General features: G+C 44.4%; 1 protein-coding gene across 4 annotated transcripts in view; it reads right to left on the bottom strand.

Annotated features, from left to right (window-relative positions):
• The window catches only part of LOC113924578 (zinc finger protein 14-like), a 35,635-nt gene extending 16,211 nt beyond the window's left edge, over positions 1-19,424 (bottom strand). For 2 of the 4 annotated variants that reach the window (XM_035726132.1, XM_035726134.1), the window contains exons 1-6: positions 19,199-19,421; positions 9,657-9,813; positions 8,970-9,096; positions 8,140-8,235; positions 7,505-7,587; positions 2,257-2,297 (exon numbers count right to left, since the gene is read on the bottom strand). In XM_035726132.1, the coding sequence (XP_035582025.1) occupies positions 2,257-2,297; positions 7,505-7,587; positions 8,140-8,235; positions 8,970-9,096; positions 9,657-9,761 (452 nt within the window). In that variant the 5' untranslated portion in view covers positions 9,762-9,813; positions 19,199-19,421. Of the gene's footprint in view, positions 1-5; positions 2,298-7,504; positions 7,588-8,139; positions 8,236-8,969; positions 9,097-9,656; positions 9,814-19,198 lie in introns of those variants that run through there. The other 2 variants (XM_035726133.1, XM_035726131.1) reach the window with 2 other exon arrangements.
• Positions 19,425-19,826: the final 402 nt, after the last annotated feature.

Below are 19,826 nucleotides of genomic sequence, written 5' to 3'. Positions count from 1 at the left end.
GATTTATGCAGAATTCGGTCACAAACTATGTATTAATCTTTAATTCATCATTATAATCTACATACATGGTTAACAATATGTAGTAATGACACATCATCCTGTGCTGTTTTTCAGTTAATATTCAACGTTACTTTCTAGTTGAACCCAATCATAATTATTGCTGTATGAAAAATAGGACCTAACCAATATAATGGATATTTTAGCAACAACTTTGCTTCATATGCAGTTCTACATACTAGTCCATTAAGAAAGAAAATCATTGTCATAAAATTCTGCATTCAGAATTTCCAGATGATGTCACAATCCTACATATGTTTCTTACATTTTTATAATAGGCCATCAGGCAAAAATATAAATTAATGTCTAAACTGTGGGGTTAGACATTCTCGATAGATGTTTTTCCTAGTCAGGAATTTCTAATGCAAACTCTAACCTTTCATCTGATTTTAGCAATGGCATATATACAATGTGAGAAATTGCATGTTGACTAAAGAATTAAAAATCACTGAAGACTTCCATTCGTTCACTATTCTACAGTGTGAAACTTCACATGCCTACAATAGTTTTTCTACTAGTAAATGTTTTTTCCATGCATATTACAATGAATAAGCTCCCCAGCATCAATTTTTGTTATTCTCCTAGAGTGACCTCCTTTTGTAAGATTCTCCTGTGTAATTTCCCATTCCAGGGAGATTACATTATCATTCATACTGAATTTTCTTGTGCACCCTACAACCGGAGATCAGCTAATGTCTCTTCCTCCTTGATGATAAATATTGCATTCCTCCAAATGGAGTTCACTCATGTTGTGTAAGGATAAACTTAAAATGAAGGCATTTCCATAATGAATATGGCCATAAATTTCCCCCACTTATGAATTCTCGGATTATAGATTAGAGCTGTGGCTGAAGACTCTTCCATGTTCTTTCACTACATTTAAAGTGAGTTCTCTCATGTCTTCAAAGGCAAGAGCTCGTAACAAAGGCTTTTCCACATAAAGGACATTTATACGGGTTTTCTGCAGTATGAGTTCTCTCAAGTTCTTTAAGATTAGAGCTTTCAACAAAGGCTTTTCCACATAGAGGACATTTATATGGGTTCTCTCCAGTATGAGTTCTCTCATGTTCTCTAAGATTAGAGCTTGTAACAAAGGCTTTTCCACATAGAGGACATTTATATGGTTTCTCTCCAGTGTGGGTTCTCTCGTGTTTTCTAAGACAAGAGCTTGTAACAAAGCCTTTTCCACATAAAGGACATTTATATGGTTTCTCTCCAGTGTGGGTTCTCTCATGTTCTCGAAGACAAGAGCTCGTAACAAAGGCTTTTCCACACAGATGACATTTATATGGTTTCTCTCCAGTATGAGTTCTCTCGTGTTCTCTAAGATTAGAGCTTGTAACAAAGGCTTTTTCACATAGAGGACATTTATATGGTTTCTCTCCAGTGTGAGTTCTCTCGTGTTCTCTAAGATTAGAGCTTGTAACAAAGGCTTTTCCACATAGAAGACATTTATATGGTTTCTCTCCAGTGTGAGTTCTCTCATGTTTTTTAAGACAAGAGCTTGTAATAAAGGCTTTTCCACATAGATGACATTTGTATGGTTTCTCTCCAGTGTGCGTTCTCTCATGTTGTCTAAAACAAGAGCTTTGAACAAAGGCTTTTCCACATAGATGACATTTATATGGTTTCTCTCCAGTGTGCGTTCTCTCATGTTCTCTAAGATTAGAGCTTGTAACAAAGGCTTTTCCACATAGAAGACATTTATATGGTTTCTCTCCAGTGTGTGTTCTCTCATGTTGTTTAAGATAAGAACTTTGAACAAAGGCTTTCCCACACAGATGACATTCATAAGGCTTCTGTCCAGAATGAATATGCTTATGTCTAGTTAAAGATGAAAAATACCTGAAGTGACTCCCACACTGATTACAAACAAATGGATTCTCTCCTGTGTGAGTTATTTTATGGGAACGAAGGTGGGAGTTTCGACTGAAGTTTTTTCCACATTCATCACATTTATAGGGTTTCTCTCCTGTGTGAATTCTCTGGTGTATGCAAAGCTTCCTTCTATTATGGAAGCATTTCTCACATTGATTACATTTATAAGGTTTTGCTTCCATGTAAGTTTTCTGGTGTCTATAAAGGTCGCTTCTATGACTGAAATGTTTCCCACATTCACTCCATTTATAGGGTCTCTGTCCAGTGTGAGTTAAGACATGTTGAGTCAATGTGTAGGTTTGAGTGAAAACTTCATCATACCCAATATGTTCAAACGGGTCTTCTCCTGAGTGATATTTCTGCTGTTGGGAAAGAGATGAGACTGTTATAGGAACTTCTCAGAAATATTTATCCATAGGTTCTCTATATATAAATTCTAGGCTGACCACTCAGTGATAATCTCCAATTAATTCCCCAGGTTACTTACGTGCACATGGGGTATTCATCTCCTGCACACACAAACATTTTTTACCTTTGCATATTATATGGATGGAGGTTTCTGTGATTTGTCCCACATAACGTTCCACCCTGACCTGCACGAACACAGGCAGGCCAAACAATGACGTGTGTGAGACTCCTGCTGCACGAGTGACCTTGGGAGCCTGGTTAGTGGACATTAGCTGGCTTCCAGGTCAGAATTGGCCCTTCTTCTGGTCTGGATGCCAAGAACTGTAAGAGTTGATTTAACTTTCTTATTCTCCTTTACTGCTTACTACTGCCCTCATCTATGCACAGACTTCCCTTTTCTTCTTTTGGTTTCTATTAAATTTTTATAATATCAATGGAGTATTTTTTCCCCTTTGAAACAGAGTATGGCTGCTGTCAATCTTTTATGTAGAATGTAACTGGTGTAGTCAGCAGGATTCACGACACGACTTTTCTGTTTCGAAGAGGAAACCCCACCCTCATTCTGATATTCCTGAGTGGGAAGATCTGCAGTTTTGCTGACTGGCAAAAGAATGGTCTAAGCAGGTCAGTCTGTGTGAACAATGGGAAGGTAAAATGAAGTCAGCCGAGCCACCACTGCTCACAGACACTTTGCGGACCGTAACTGGGATAGATGGGTCATTCCTAGCTTGCTGGGAATGGTGTTTGTTAACAGCCTATAGACAAATGATCACATCGTGGTAAGTGCCAGGAGGAAAAACTAAAATTAGAAAAGGAAATAGCGGATTTACAATCTAGAATGGCTATGCTTCCACGTCAGACTTACCAAGTCCACACCTATCAGCATGGGGCAGAAAAAACGGCCATATGGTTCGCCAGGGAAAAATAAAAGAGAGGGAGGATGGGCACTAAGAAAAAGCACGTGGCTATGGATGCTGCTGGGTGTGAGTGGGGTGGCGACATCTGGGATGATGACGACAGGGGGACGCACAGCACCTCGCAGAGACACCTGGGGCAGCAGAAGCACCACCCCGCAAGAGTGAGGAGAGATACTCCGAGGATTCTGAGAAGAGAATGCCCTATGAAGAGATGTTACAATTACAAGAGACTGTGCTACATGAAGTTTTAAGAAAAGGTGGATTCTGAATGCACTGCTACATCTGTGGCAGTTTCAAAGCGATCTTACCCTAAGATGGATGGAAATAATGGAAGCAACTCTGTATGTATAAAAGTAGGAGATATGTAAAAAAAAAGATATAAGGAACAGGAATGTATTTTTTTGAAGGTAAAAGAAGGTAATTTTGTTCTGGATGAGACTGATTGTTTGGAGAGAAATAACTTAGGATAAAATCTGAACGCAAAGTAAACTTGTGGAAGGTTTGTGAAGGGAGATCTTTGGAATTTTAAGTGTGATAAGGACAGACTAAATAAGATTGAAATAAATGGATTTTAAAAGTACATGGTATAAAATTCTGCTTTTCTCTCTGTTCAAAAGACAAGTTTCTCAAATTATTGGTCTGCACTTGCTAAGATATAAACAGTTGTTTTCTTTTTGTCTGCTCAGAAAAACCAGTTTCTGTGTTTTGTCTTTATCAGGTCTTTAAGAATCTATAATCCAATTTAGGCATGTGCTTTAAAACTTTCTAGGGGTTTAACAAACTTCCCAAGATTTCAATTGCAAATGACGTCTTTTTGAGCGAGGCCTTTTTATTTGGTGTGTTACTTGGAAAGCACTACTGTCAAACAAATCATGTTAAGCCTTATGTTGTTTGGGTAAATGCTATAATTTTTCTAGAGATTATATGCAATTCCTTAAGTTTTTTTTTTTTTTTAAGATTTTATTTATTTTTGACAGAGAGTGGGAGAGGAAGAAGCAGGCTTCCCGCCGAGCAGGGAGCCTGATCCCAGGACCCTGGGATCATGACCTGAGCCGAAGGCAGATGATTAACAACTGAGCCACCCAGGCGGCCCTGCAATTCCTAAAGTTTTAATAAAGATCAAATAAGCCCATGCTATCTTGGTTGCAATTTATCAAAAGGATGACTTAAAAAAAAAAAGAAGATAGCAGGAAGGGAAAAATGAAGGGGGGGAAATCGGAGGGGGAGACGAACCATGAGAGACTATGGACTCTGAGAAACAACTGAGGGTTCTAGAGGGGAGGGGGTGGGGGGATGGGTTAGCCTGGTGATGGGTCTTAAAGAGGGCACATTCTGCATGGGGCACTGGATGTTATGCACAAACAATGAATCATGGAACACTACATCAAACACTAATGATGTAATGTATGGTGATTAACATAATTTTAAAAAAAGGATGACTTAAAATAATGGTTAATTTAGTGTCACCAAATTTTCATGGGTAATTGTTAAGATAGCTTTAGCTTTCAAAGTCTTTGGTAACCTAGAACTTTAAAAGTTTTGCTTGGATGGTAAATTGGGATTGAACTCGTTGGATGTCTAGGTCTTTTCCATATAGGATAAAGTGCTAAAGCACTGATTACTGAAACAGGCTTGCACTTCTGATTTCTTACTGCAGAGAAACTAAAGATATTTGAGTCTTTTGATAAACATGCTTTGTGCTTAATTGATTCATAAATTTGCCATCCAAAGAATTCTAGTGTGACAGTTCACAACTGGTTACTACTTAGTTTTTATTGAAGACGCCTATGGGAAGACATTTGGCAGTGGGCCCCAAATACTAAAATTACTGTTTTTCATGTAGATGCTCAGTGTGCTTACCTCCACAGAGCACACCTTCAAAAAAGTAGCTAACTCACTAGCTCAATCACGGCAAACACAGTTAAGCCTGTGACTGACACTGGACTGGTGGAAAGTGGACCCTTGGGAAAGTAGGCTACTCACAGGTGGGCCCAGGACTGTGGGATACCCATCACTCGGGATGCCATGAAAAAAAAAATGTATTAAAATGTCCACCTTGTCAGATTTGGCAAAAGCAAGAAATCCCACAACAGTACAAGGGACAGAATCAGCAGCAAAGACCCCCTGCCCAAATTTGGCAAATACGTTATGTGGGGCCATTACCCTACTTCCAAGGCTGTCAATAGATTTGTGTGACAGTGGACACTCTCTGGGTATTTAATAGTTGGCCCATTTGCCCACACCACCCAAAAGGAAACTATCAAAACCTTAGAGACTATTCTATGATGATGTACCTACTCAGACCCAGAATGATAACGGCTCCCCCTTGACAGCTAAGTTAGTAAAAGCTTTTGCCTCCTCCTATAATACTGAATGGATTTGTCATATTTCTCTATTACCCCCAGGCGGCTGAATTGATGACACAGATAAACAGATTTTTTTTAAACAATTAAAAAAAGTAGGGGATGGCTCTTCATCAAAACGAAACTTATACTTAATGGAGGCTTTAAAAATCCTGAACGACAGACCGATTGGTCAAAATGAGACTCCATTAGGGCAGATTAAGACCCCTAATTTACAAATAAGCTGTAGGACAAAACCCTTCTAGCCAATATTAATATGCTGGAACATTAATTCAGATGCTAACTTACCTTCCAAAGCCATCCGACAACATTCCCACTTCTGCTGAAGTTACCTGCTCAAGGAGGGGTTGCTACGATGATACTCATGTACTCTGATGCTAAAACATTCTATCACGTTTGGGTTCGATGCTGTCCCATCGCCTGGACTCAAGCCAAGGATATCTCCACCAAAGCAGGACAACCACTGACCCTGCCCTGTTGGGCCCACCGCTCTCTACATGTAGGACCTACATGCTGGTGTCGTGATGGACACAAGATTTACTCCCAAAAACACATCGGATGTCTTCTTGACCTCACTGCCCAAACTCGTCGAGAGCACTACAATTTCACTCTAGGATTAACAGCTATCACCTTGTCTGATGATGGTAAACATACACATGTAAAATTGAGAAAGCAAATTCCCAATGATGTCAGTTTAAAACGAGAATCTATGCTTGTGACAGAGCTAATTTTCCATTACCAGCTGTCAATTAATCAGGTTAATACTTGCTCTAGCTTATTGGACTGGTTACCCCATTGAGGACGGTTTCTACAGGGTGCTGTGCTCATAACAACATTCACTGTTATTTATATGTTGTTGGACTTGTGGATGTACCAAAAGTGCCTTGCAGGTACACATGGTATCGTATTATGCATGACAACTCAAGGACCGAATGTACTGTATGGATGGAGGTTTCTGTGATTTGTCCCGCATAACCTTCCACCCCGACCTGCACGAACACAGACAGGCTAAACAATGACGTGTGTGAGATTCCTGCTGCATGAGTGACCTCGGGAGCCTGGTCAGTGGACATTAGCTGGCTTCCAGGTCAGAACGGGCCCTTCTGGTCCGGACGCCAAGAGCTGTGAAGTCTTGCCTTACATCCCCTCCTGCTCCAGGCTGGGCTGTCCCCCCAGAATGGAATCTGGGAGGGAGGCAAACACACATAGCCTCGACTCCTTGAAGATGCAAAGACGTGATAACACAGAAATGCAGCTCACTGCAAACTGCACGGAGGCAAACGTTTAGCTTCCGACCCCATCATGTGCCCTCTAAATACAGCCCTTGTGGGGATGGTCAGTGGGAAGTTTCAGCTGAGGGGAGGACGGAGGACGCTCTGCCCAGGCCTCTCCATCGGGACCGCAGCCCGGCTGTTTGTGTCCCCGGGGCTTCCCCAGCTGATGAGGCTGGATGTTCTAAGTACCCAAGGTGATGTAACTTTGTCTTGTTCTCCTTTACTGCTTACTCCTGCCTCATCTATGGGCAGATCTCCCTTTCCTTCTTTCGGTTTCTATTAGATTTTTATAGTATCAATGGAGTGTTTTTTCTCCTTTGAAGCGGAGAGTTTAGCTGCCATGAATCTTTTGTTCTAGAACACCTTGGTAGCATCTTTATTGGAGGACTGAGTGCTTTTGAAGATGTCATTATGTTTCATGCAAATAAACCAGTTATACAATTATCCTTTTATCAGAGCTGTTAAAGTTTAAATACAGCCTAATTTCTTCCCCAAATTAAATTTTTGACCACATTCTGTGGCAATATGTGATTTTTCTGCATTGTTAACATATCCGACTCCCAGGCCTACAACACGGACAGGCAGGGTTTGTCCTCATGAAACTTACTATTGTGTTGCAGTTAGATGGGTCCTCCTTGAAGATATCTTGCATAGATATTGTTTCTTCCTTTTTATGGCTGTTTTCCAAGCCTGAAATAATTGAAAATAATAAGAAATAAACCTAAGAAATATCTTGAGTAGAGTAGGGGAACTAAAGTGTTGAAAAACACACAAGACCCATGTGTGTTCCTAACACTGACCACTGCATGACCAAATAATGTGAAACTGAGGATTACACTGGTGAATAGACATGCACTTTAGAATAATGTCAATCAGAATAATATCAATTAGAAAAAACCTCAAAAAAGAAAAATAATGATGGGCTGTTGTAGAAAATATGGGAGTGGAAATCATTTAAAATAAAGAGAAAGAGCAGGAATCATGACCAAGACCACAATGTGAAATTTTACTTCCTATGAGGACAGGAACATTGCTTCTCTGAGGTCCAATGTAAGTACAGACACACCAAGAGAAACCAATGTGTGACAAGTTAATGACAAAGTCTGAGGAATGCAGGCTCACTGGCCACTTGGTCTTCTGAAGCTATCATTCAGTCAAGGAAACGTGCGTGACATCAGTAACAAGATCCCGCTCATTCACTCACTAGACTTCTCTCACTGAGCGCCTATGTCCACGGCTCACCTGGACTCCAGCCTTGGGCAAGTCTTCTGTCTTCCCTCCACAGCACCCCTCCTTGTTCCCACTGGGAGATCACATCTGATTGGAAGAACTGACACCCTAGATCAATGGGAGAAGGGTACGTGACTTTAGAGTTCTGCGCTGAGAACAGTGCATGATATCCTACTGTGCAGGCTGCTGCAGAAGGACAGTGTGAGCACTGCACAACAGCCCCGAGAACACCACCTTCGACCCGGAAACATCAATAAAGGCCTCAGCCTGACACTGCACCCAGGCCAGTCAGCACCTCTGTTTGCTGACGCTCCTGCCCAAGCTCAGCAAGTGCAGAAGGCTCCGTGTGTGCATCCAGAAGGAATGGAATCAGTGTTCTCACAGGGCGGGTAACATTATTTCCAAAGGAAGACAATAAACATACGCTCCACCAGAATATTCTGTGGAGTTTTATGTGGAAAGTGATACAGGATGTTCGATTTTCTACTGTGCTCAAACTGCACCATAGTGCCCAGAACAGAAAATAGTTAAGATCTTTATTTATCCAACGAAAAACTATTCATTGTATTCCCAGCATTGTTCTGGGTCTTGGAGAAAGTGCGACAGGACGACACACAATTGTAGCCAAGACGACTGTAATTCAAATTACTATGTAACACACCTGATGACAGTCAAGAAATCTACAAATTTCATCTAGTCAGAAGAGAAGGGCTACAAAAGAGTAGGAGTTAGGGCAGAGAGCTGTTAGAATTTGTGGAAGCTGTTGCCTACACGGTTCATAAATAAAAAGATGAATGAACGAACGAATGACTGAATGAACGGACAGATGGTGGCCGACTCACCCACGGAGACCAGATGAGTGATGTTCTCCAGCATCACATCAATGTACATCTTCCTCTGGGACCTGTCCATCAGCGTCCACTCCTCCTGGGTTAAGTCTATGGCTACATCTTTGAAGGTCACAGATTCCTAGAATACCACAAAGAGTGTGTTTCGATAGGCCCATGCTTAGTAATCCATAGGAGAGAACTGTCAACAGGATACTGATGGCAAAGGGGGAAACTGTGGATAGGAGGTCAAATGCCATATGTGGCTCAAATCACACGTTCTCCCGTGACCTGCCTATGCCTTTCAGACACAATCAAAAAGAAAGACGCACACAGTAGGCCCACAATCACTTCGTTTTCAAGGAATCTCAATGTGAAATCACCTGGCAATTTCCCAATAAACTGTTAATTTTGACTTCCTGGTTGGCAATTATAACCTAGATTAAATAGCACTGAGGGGCACCTGGCTGGCTCAGTTGGAAGAGCATGTGACTCTGGATCTTGGGGTCATGTGTTCGAGCCCCAGGTTCATAGAGATTACTAGAAAAACGAACTTATACATAGTGGTGCTGCGATTTCCACTGAGCTAATGTGCAAATGCTTCTGTCAGCGCCAACACTGACCACACATGTGATCGGTCCACTCATATGAACAGGCAGAGATTCATGAAGCAAGGCCCCCCACTCATCGTACAAAACTCACTTGTTCTTTAGAAGAGATCAGGGCAGACAGTATCGTGAGGGGCTCCTGAGATTGCTCTTCTGAAGGATGGCCCCACAGTGCTCCCTCTTGCAGCGAGCTCTCCATTCTCAACAGCAATTATCCTTGGATCGATTCTCTGTATATTAATCCTGTTTTTCTGTTCAAAGGCAAGAGAATCCTCTCAATTAGTTCTGGCCTCTCTTGGTCCTTCAAAAATTGCTTCAGGATTTTAAATTTTACTCTAATTTAATGCACAGCTAATTTTTAAAAAATACTCCCCGGGCACTGTTTTCAGATTTCCAATTTTAACAAAGTTTAATCACAAAGAGGGAAAATGCGTGAAAGGGATAAAGGTAGTAAAGAGGATTTTAGTCATCTTTGGAAGCTCCCAAACTTCAAGTACATGTTAACAAAACTTTTTAAGTTTAAAATCGAGAGAAAAACATGATTTCTTCTTTCTTCTCTTACAGATGTTTTTTGTGTTCTCTGGAAAACTGCACAGCTTGAACACCTGTCCCCTCACAGGCTGAATGTCACCCCTCCCCACATTACTAGGACTAATGAGCACACCATTTCCCAACTAAGACCATACGATGGAGGAGAAAAGAAAACTCTGCCAATTTCTTTTCTGAAAGGACATCCTTCAAGGAGACTGAGATATGTAAATGTTGGAAAGGAGATGATTTCCTGATCAATCCCTGACCAAACACAAGCATCCCTAAGTCCTGGGAACAAGTAGTGCCCAGCTCCCTGAACATTGCCTGGGTGCACTGAGGAGACTCAGGCCAAGAGAGGCCTTCCCATCCACTGGCAACAGAGCGAGAGCCCATCTCCACTCACCTGCAGCTGCATTCTCAAGAATTCAGCCACCCCCTCGCCTCCTCTGGATCTCCACTCACAGAGAGTACAAGCAATATGCAGGAAAAGCTGAGCAAAGAGAGAGAAGCCAAGAGACTCCAGTCTTATCCCCCATTCCTGGAGACCCTAATCATGAATCCCTGAGACCCCTGCATGCAACCCCCCAGCTCCCTCTACAAGAACATGCCCTCAGAGAAGTGGGCAGCTCTCACAACTGCCTGGAGCAAAAGTAAGAAGGCTCTGGCTACCGTTGCTAGTAAATAAAATATGAAGATTCTTTTCTATTTCCAGATAAGGGAATGAAAATCATAGAGTTTGTAAGTTAACCAGCAAGTTGGGTTTTTTTTTTTTTTTAAAGCTTTTACTTATTTTAGAGAGAGACAGAGAGACAGCAGGAGCAGGAGTGAGGGGCAGAGGAAGAGAGACTCTCAAGCAGACCCCATGCTGAGCATGGAGGCCAACATGGGGTTCGATCCCAGGACTCTGAGATCACGACCCAACCCGAGACCAACTGTGCCACCTGGGCGCCCCTCAGACAAGGAAGTGAAAATCATTGAGTTTGTAAGTTAACCAGCAAGTTTTTCAGAGGGTTATTTAATTCTTTCTCTAAATCCCAAACCAAAAGTCCCTAACTTAGAAAATGTAGAATGCAAGCATCTTAAAAGGAAATTTGTTCAATCTAACATTTTAGTAAAATTGTAACTGGAATACTGTCCTACGTTAATCACCAGCACAAACAACACCCAGCATTTCATAAATCTTACATTTAAAAATATTGGTAAACTTTATGGGGCGCCTGGGTAGCTGTCAGTTAAGCATCTGCCTTCGGCTCAGGCCATGGTCCCAGGGTCCCGGGATCGAGCCCCGCATCGGGCTCCCTGCTCGGCGGGGAGTCTGCTTCTCCCTCTGCCCCTCCTCCCACTTGTTCTCTACATCTCTCTCTGTCTCTCAAATAAATAAAATCTTTTAAAAAAATAAATAAAGTATTGGCAAACTTTGAATTCTTACCAAAATTTTGTTAGTACGTAATTGTATTTCATGGAAAAATGATATTATCACAAGAAGTAGATTTAACTCACCTCCTTATACCTAGAGTCCAGAAAATAAGGAAGACAAAATAAAGGTTTAATAAATATGACTCTCTGCTTGGAAATTTAAATACATTCACTTAATTAATCCTTACAAAGACTTCGGTGTATTTACTGCTACGGACTGAATGCCCATGTCCCCTCCGCCCCCACACAAATCCACTAGTCAAAGCCCTACTTCCCAACATGGTGGTCTCTGGAGGTGGCTTAGATGAGGTCATGAGAGTAGGTCCCCCAAGAAGGAACCGGTGACATTATTAGAGGAACAGACCCATAGCTCTGTCTGCCACGCTGGGACTCAGTGAGTGCCAGGCTTCTGCAAGCCCAGAACTGGTCCATCACCAGGTCCCGAATCTGCGGACACTCTGGTCTTGGGAGCTGCCAGGCTCCAGAACTGTGAAAAATAAATGTGTGTTGTCTAAGCCACCGAGTCCACTGTGTTAAAGCCACCCAGAATGACCACAGCATGTACTTCTTTAACAAAGGACATGAACATAGTTTTGGAAAGCTATAGTGATATGACAAAACTACATGGCTAAAGAATGAAACAGCCAGCACTTTAATTTTGGTCTGTTTCCCAAACTCAGATTTCTAAGCACGGTCCTCTTCAGGGGTTCAAACCACCCCTAGGTCTTAGCAGGAATGCCCCTCAGCAATCCCCGCTGTGCCTCCTTCCAGCAGCTGCTCAGAACCACTCCTCCCACCTGGGGACCACCTTTAGTCTACCAGCCCATTTCAATCCCCATATCCTCCTTTCCACATGCATCCAGGACAAGAAAATGCAGTTTTGTTCCAACTGCGTATGAAAGACCTATCCCAATGCCTGGTTACATGGCTTGTGCTCAAAACTATCGGAGATCAAAAATCCCCTTTTGTTAGATCTGCCTATCTCCCTGATACATCCATTTCTTCCACTGGATTAATGACCAACACCCTGTAACAGACAACAGTCCTATTTCTCAAAATCCAAACATTCAAATAAGTAGTCTTTTTTTTTTTTTTTTTTCCACACCAGCAGCTAATTCTCTGACAGCAACTGGGTGTGCTAGGGTTCAGCTCAATCCTGGCAGTCTCCTCCCCGAGTCCTCATCAGATCCCCACAAGCCTTCCTCTACTCCAGATGCCAGCAGCACACGTAGTGCCAGGCTACTCACACTTCTGCTGGGCACACTGCAGGTCCAGGGGTTCCCACAACCCCTCAAAGGAGGTTTGGTAATTTTCTAGAATGACTCCTAGAATTTAGGAAAAACTTCACTTGAGCTTATTGGTCTGTTATAAAGGACAAAAATGAGCAGTCAGATGAAGAGGTACATGGGGTAAGGTCCAGGAGGGTCCCCAGTGCATCATCCCTGTCCCCGTGGAGGTGGGATGCACTACCCTCCAGCAGGTGGAAGCTTTCACCAACCTGCCAAGTCTCCAAAAGGCCGTTCAAGAGTTTATAGAGCTCAACCTCCAGCAAGCTCTCCCCTCCCCAGAGGCTGCTGCGTGGGGCCGATATCATTTACAAGCACAAATCTATTCGTAACACTCTCCAGCTTTAATTTCTTCCATGCCTTCTCACTGGCCTTGCAGTAGGGCCTTTAGACCTGCCACGGTCTTCAGGCCCTGAAACCCTCTTCCTGCTGCCACAGCTCATCCACCCAGCTCCTCCCACTGTGGTCGGCTCCCTGCCTGTCTCAGCAATTTTACACAAGTTCTGTTACCATGAAGAAAACAAGTCTTTAAAATTATTCGTACTTCCACGAGTATTCCTAAGGCTTTGTTCAAATAAATTTTTTAAAGGTTTTATTTATTCATTTGAGAGAGAGACAGAGAGCTCACAAGCAGGGGGAGGGGCAGAGGAAGGAGAGAAGCAGGCTCCCTGCGGAGCAGGAAGCCCAACACCAGACTCGATCCCAGGACCCTGAGATCACAACCTGAGCTGAAGGCAGATGCTTAACTGACTGAGCCACCCAGGCGCCCCTGCTCAAATAAATTTTTAAGAATTAACTAAAATATCTGTATTTTATGTAAGAGTTTTCCTAAAGGATATAATGACATCCTTTAGGATTACATACAGTTTTTTTTCTTAAATTTCTTTAAATTATCTCTCCTAAGTTAGCCTTTAAACAACAGAGTCTGACAATTTACCCTTCTTATTCTCTAGTACAACTCCTCTGTCTGGCACAAGCCCTGTTCAGAGTCTCCTACCGCACAGCGTCCGTCTGATGAAGAGATCCTCACTGCCGCAAGAACACTGCAGTGTGACTAGGCTGCCAAGACGACACAGAGAGGAACCCTGGAGACAGAGCACTTGATTACCTTAAATGCCTGCTACAAAAATAATACTCACTTTTGAGAGTTAGTATAGATTCACTTTTATATTTGATATAAATACACTGAAAAGAAAACAAGACAAACCATTCTTTCTGGAATCAAATGCCTGTGCCTAAAATGAAAATATACTGCCTAATAATTTTCTTCATAAGTCATTTATTCTTTTAAATATTAAGATAGGTCCTAAGACTTATCAACTTTTTCATATTATTAAAAAATAGTTGAAACACATCCTACTTATGGGAAAACCAACACTAAAAGTATAATTTATTCTTGGAACCTATAATATTGAAGCATGTCGAGTATTACAGTCACTAGGATTTCAAGAAATCTGACTTGAAGAGATCTGTGTTGGATGGTCTTTCTCTCTTCCCAAGAGCTAATGGGAGAGAAGGGTCTGCACAAAGATTTCATTCGCCTGCCTCAAGATGACCAGGCGGGGTTGCTGAGGGCAATGTCCTGGGCCTAGAAGGATACACAACGTCTCCCCTTCCAGGTTTTAACTACAGGCACCTCATTTTAGTGCACTTTGCAGAGTTGTTGTTTTTTTTTTTTTAAGATTTTGTTTATTCATTTGAGACACAAAGATAGAGAGACCATGAGCAGGGGGAGAGGCAGAGGGAGAAGCAGGCTCCCCGCTGAGCCAGGAGCCAGATGCGGGGCTCGATCCCAGGACCCCAGGACCATGACCTGAGCCGAAGGCAGATGCTTAACCATCTGAGCCACCCAGGCGCCCTGCAGATAGTTTTTTACAAAGGTTGTTGGCAACGCAATGTTGGTTGGTGCCATTTTTTCCAACACCATTTGCTCACTTTGTTATCTCTGTGTCACATTCTGGTGATTCTCACAGTTTCAAATATTTTCATTCTTATATTTGATCATTAATGACACTATTACGATTGGTTTGGGGTGCCGTGAGCTGTGCCTGTATCAGATGGCCAACTTAATCAATGTTCTGTGTTTTGTTTTTTTTTAAAGATTTTATTTATTTATTTGACAGAGAGAGACACAGCGAGAGCAGGAGCACTAGCAGGGGGAGTGGGAGAAGGACTCCCGCGGAGCAGACTGTTCTGTGTGTTCTGACTGCTACACTAAGCTGTCCCCTTGTCTCTCCCCTCTCCTTGGGTCTCTAGTCTATGCGACACAACAGTATTGGTATTAGGCCAATTAATAACCCTGCAGGGACGCCTGGGTGGCTCAGTGGTTAAGCGTCTGCCTTCGGCTCGGGTCATGGTCCCGGGGTCCTGGGATCGAGCCCCGCATCGGGCTCCCTGCTCCGCGGGAAGCCTGCTTCTCCCTCTCCCACTCCCCCTGCTTGTGTTCCCTCTCTCGCTGTGTCTCTCTGTCAAATAAATAAAATCTTTAAAAAATAGTAAAAAAAAAAAAAAATTAAAAAAAAAAGTGCTGGTCCAGTGAACACATGAATAAGTGAAGTGAAACAAGCTTATAGCTTATATGGAGAAAGTCTGAGTGGTCTGGATGGAACACAACATTCCCTGAGTCAAAGCCTAACCCATGGCGAGGCCCTAACTGTCTTCAGTTCTGTGAAGGCTGAGGGAGGTGGGGAAGCTGCAGAAGAAAAATCTGAAGCTAGCAGAGACTGGCTGGTGAGCATTAAGGAAAGAAGGTGTCTCCATGAGAGGACAAGGTGAGGCAGCAGGTGCTGATGGAGAAGCTACAGCAAATCATCCAGAAGATCTAGCTCCGAGAATTCAGGAAGGTGGCTACACTCAACAACAGACTGTCAGTGTAGACCCAACAGCCTTCTGTTGAAGAAGATGCCATCTAGGGCTTTCATAACAGGAGAAAAGTCAATGCCTGGCTTCAAAGCTTCAAAGGACAGGCCGACTCTCTTGTGAGGGGCTAATGCAGCTGGTGACTCTAAGTGGAAGCCAGTGTCCATGAACCATTCTGAAATCCCAGGGCCCTTCAGAATCATGCTGTATCTACTCTGCCTCTACTCTGTAAATGGAACAACGCAGCCGGGATGACAGCACATCTGTCTACAACATGGTTTACTTGAATATTGTAAACCACCATTGAGGGTCTACTGCTCAAAAAAGATTCCTTTCAAAATACGACTGTTGTTGATATATGCACCTGATCACCCAATGGCTCTGATGGAGACGGACAATGAGATTGTGGTTTTCAGGCCTGCTAACGCAGCATCCATTCTGCAAAATGGCAGGGGAAAAAGGGACACAGACCCAGAACTTTGACAAATTATAGGGGAATAAAAGCTTATAAGGATCTCTACAGAAAAAAATCCCAAAACAGAAGTTTCCCCCCATTAACCTGTAGGCTCAGAGAGCCTGGGGGGGCTCAGTGGGCAAGCATCTGCCTTTGGCTGACCTCGGGGTCCTGGAATGGAGCACCCCCCACCCCGCGTCGGGCTCCCTACTCGGGGGAGTCTGCTTCTCCCTCTCTGACCTGACTCCCGACCTGTGCTGTCTCAAATAAATAAAAATCTTCAAAAAATAAAAATAAAAATTGTAGGCACAGTTGTAAATATGAAAGAATTGAATAATATTTGTTAGGGAAGAAAAGGTGTGGTGCTGAAAAAGCAACATTTGTGGGGACTGAAAAGTGCTGCTGAAGGTCATTCACGAAGAGGCCCAGGGAGACGAGTGCAGAGAAGGAAACAGCATATGCCAATGTCCCAAGGTGAGGCAAGCTTGACAGGACCGTGAATAAGCCAAGTGGTCTGTGCACTGGAACAGTGAGTTACAGCCCTCTGGTGACAGTTAACAACCGAGGTTTTAATATTACATTTCATTTCTGTTTTGTTCAGTGTTCATCTCTGGCAAACAAATACGAAAATCATCTGTTTGTGTATTTTTTCCACAAACAAAAGACCATATGGAAGCTTTTGTGAAAGGAAAATGGATAGAAGCATTAAGATACAATTGCTGAGACAGAGCTCCTTATATTCAATCCAGCTCAGTTATATCTGAGAGGCAGAGAGTTGAGAAGGGAGATGCTAATCTTAAAGTAAAAAGATTAAAGATATTCTATTCGGATCTGAGATAGTTGGCTTCTTACTGCTGGTTCTTTCTGTCCTTTAAGTTAGCGGTCCAGGAAAACTGGTGTTTATTAGATATAACATAAGCAGTGGTCCTTTCAGAAAATAAGAGAATATCAAATCCCTATGTTCTCCCCTGTTAACACCCACGAAAAAGCCCATGCAAAGTCAAAATTCACATGATTATGTGAAATAATTTATAACCTCAATGGAAAGTGGTCCAAGAACAATTCCCATTATAATAAGCACTACTTATGTAGGGATGCATTTTCTTCTGAAAAACGGATGCAAGGAAACAGAGACTCGGAGACACGGTGTACAGTTTAGTTTGGTTTACTCAGATACCTTATGGGCTCAGTTTGTCATAGGGAGATATGCATCCCATACAGACTCAAGAGGACTCATTCCATTTGATGTGGAGACTCCCAAATACACATTATATATAAACCTAAACATTGAGGATTTGATGGAGAAGGCGACCTGGAGGCTGGATGGGTTACATAGAATTCTATCACTCGACTCCTATGTAAGCAGAGAGGGGGTGAAGAAAAAGTAAATGGAGAGTCCAAATGTTAAGACTCCTTGACCACCAATGGTATAAAGTCCTGGCTCCTTAGTCAGAGTCCACTTCCCAGCAGGTCTGAGAGAGGAGTAAGCTGAGCTCAGGGGAATGGAGATTTGGAGATTTGGAGGACAGCAGGGCCCCCCTTCTTTGTAAGAACTCCACAGTGGTTACTGTTCTATTGCCTAACAGAAAAATATCTTCCAAATCCTCAATTGATTTTTGAGTTCAAATATTAATATTAAATCAACCTAAAAGTTTTGAGAAAGCCATGGGGGCGCCTGGGTGGCTCAGTCATTAAGCGTCTGCCTTCAGCTCAGGTCATGATCCCAGGGTCCTGGGATCGAGCCCCGCATCGGGCTCCCTGCTCCGCGGGAAGCCTGCTTCTCCCTCTCCCACTCCCCCTGCTCGTGTTCCCTCTCTCACTGCCTCTTTCTGTCAAATAAATAAAATCTTAAAAAAAAAAAAAGAAGGTTTGAGAAAGCCAGAAAGGTGTCCTCTCTTAAAATCTTTGGGAAGTTCTGCAGCATGAACAGTTGCAATCTGGTATTAACAAATTCCAACCAGCATAAACCTCAGTGTTTCCAAAGGAAACATTAAAAAAATTATTAATTTACAGATTCTTGTAAGTTTATTAAGGGTATAAATGAAGCTACTTAAATTTGAAAATCCCATTTGATTATTGTTTTTTAATGTTTATGGTGTGAAAATTCGTAATGGGAAACCTCCCTAAAATGGAGTCGGGAGATTTGGCAGGGAGAACTCTCAGGCAACTGCAGACCCAGTAGGAAGAGGGACTGGACCTTTCAGGGGACTTGACCTTGCACGTGGATAGTACTCTACAACTCCAGCAGGAGGAAGAAAAGCTCTCCTCATCCCCCCAGGACCACAGCTCAGCCAATGAGAAGCCACCACACTTCAAACTCCCAGTTTCCTCCAATGGACTTTTAGTTCACAGCAACCTTCCCAACTTACCCCTTTTCTCCTTAAAAAAGCATGCCTCTCCTTTGTTCCCCTACTTGCCTACAGTTTTTCAGCAGCTTGTTTGTCCCGGATTGCAATTCTATTCCCAAATATTCCCCAATATTTGCCAGCTGGTAAAATAAATGGCAGTTCTACTTCTAAGGTTAACAATGGGAAACAATAAACATCCGTATCAAATGTCCTCAGATACTAAAAAATTAATTTTTCATTAACTAAAAGCAAAAACCACGTATTTCCTAAACAGTATCCGTTTTACAGGCCTCATTATCCTAACTGGACACAAAACATCGAGAAATAGAAAACAAAAACCCTGATTAGAATATCCCATACTTCTCAAAATAAAACATTTTCGGGTAGCTCGGGCAGCAGACGTCGGACAACGGGAACTCGCCATCCACGGCGCACTTAACGACCTACACCGACCCTCGGATGCCAGCCCCGCTTCGCCCCAAGTCCCGACACGGAGCCCGCGGCCGCGGCTCTGCCTCCCGCCGAGGACGCCCCGCTCTCGCCCGCCTGGCCTCCGCCACCCCCGCTCGCTCCGCGAACCGCGCCCAGCGCAGCAGCCGCGGCGGCGGCGGCCAGGGTCCCGCCGGCCCCGCGCCCCCAGCCCGGCGCGTCCACACAACCGGGGGCCGCGCACACACCTGTCACCCCACCCGGGAGGCGTCTGCGCACGCAGGGCAAGAGGCCTCGCGGCTCTGAGTCTCACCTGGAACTGCCCCAAACAGCTCCCCGGAAGTAGGGAAGCAGCGGCCGGCTCCCTCGGACACCAGGCAGCCGCCAACCGACCCGAGCGGCCAGCCGGCCGGCGCGCGGCAGCGGACGAGGGGCCGACCGGAAAGTCTGCGGCCGCCTCTTCCTACCTCCGTACGCACCCCGCCCGGGCCCCGCCCCACGCCGGCCGCGCCCCGGCCGCGGCCCCGCCCCTCCGCCGACGTCCCGTCCGCGCTTTCTGCTCCCCCTCCCCAGGCCCCGCCCCACGCTGGCCGCTCACCGGCCCGGCCCCGCCCCTCCGTTGACGTCCCGTCCCGGCTTCGTGCTCGCGCTCCCCAGGCCCCGCCCCTCCGCCGACGTCCCGTCCGGGCTCCGCGCTCGCCCTCTCCGGGCCCCGCCCCACGCCGGCCGCGGCCCCGCCCCTCCGCCGACGTCCCGGCTTCGTGCTCGCCCTCCCCGGGCCCCGCCCCACGCCGGCCGCGGCTCCGTCCCGCAGCCGACGTCCCGGCTTCGTGCTCGCCCTCCCCGGGCCCCGCCCCTCCGCTGGCGTTCCGCCCCGGCCCCGCCCCACGCCGGCCGCACCCCGGTCCCAGCCCCGCCCCTCCGCAGACGTCCCGTCCCCG

Source organism: Zalophus californianus, chromosome 2 (assembly GCF_009762305.2).
Source record: "Zalophus californianus isolate mZalCal1 chromosome 2, mZalCal1.pri.v2, whole genome shotgun sequence".
In the NCBI taxonomy this organism is placed as follows: Eukaryota; Metazoa; Chordata; class Mammalia; order Carnivora; family Otariidae; genus Zalophus; species Zalophus californianus.
Note: the sequence above shows the minus strand (reverse complement) of the source record. Positions and strands in the feature narration are given on the sequence as shown.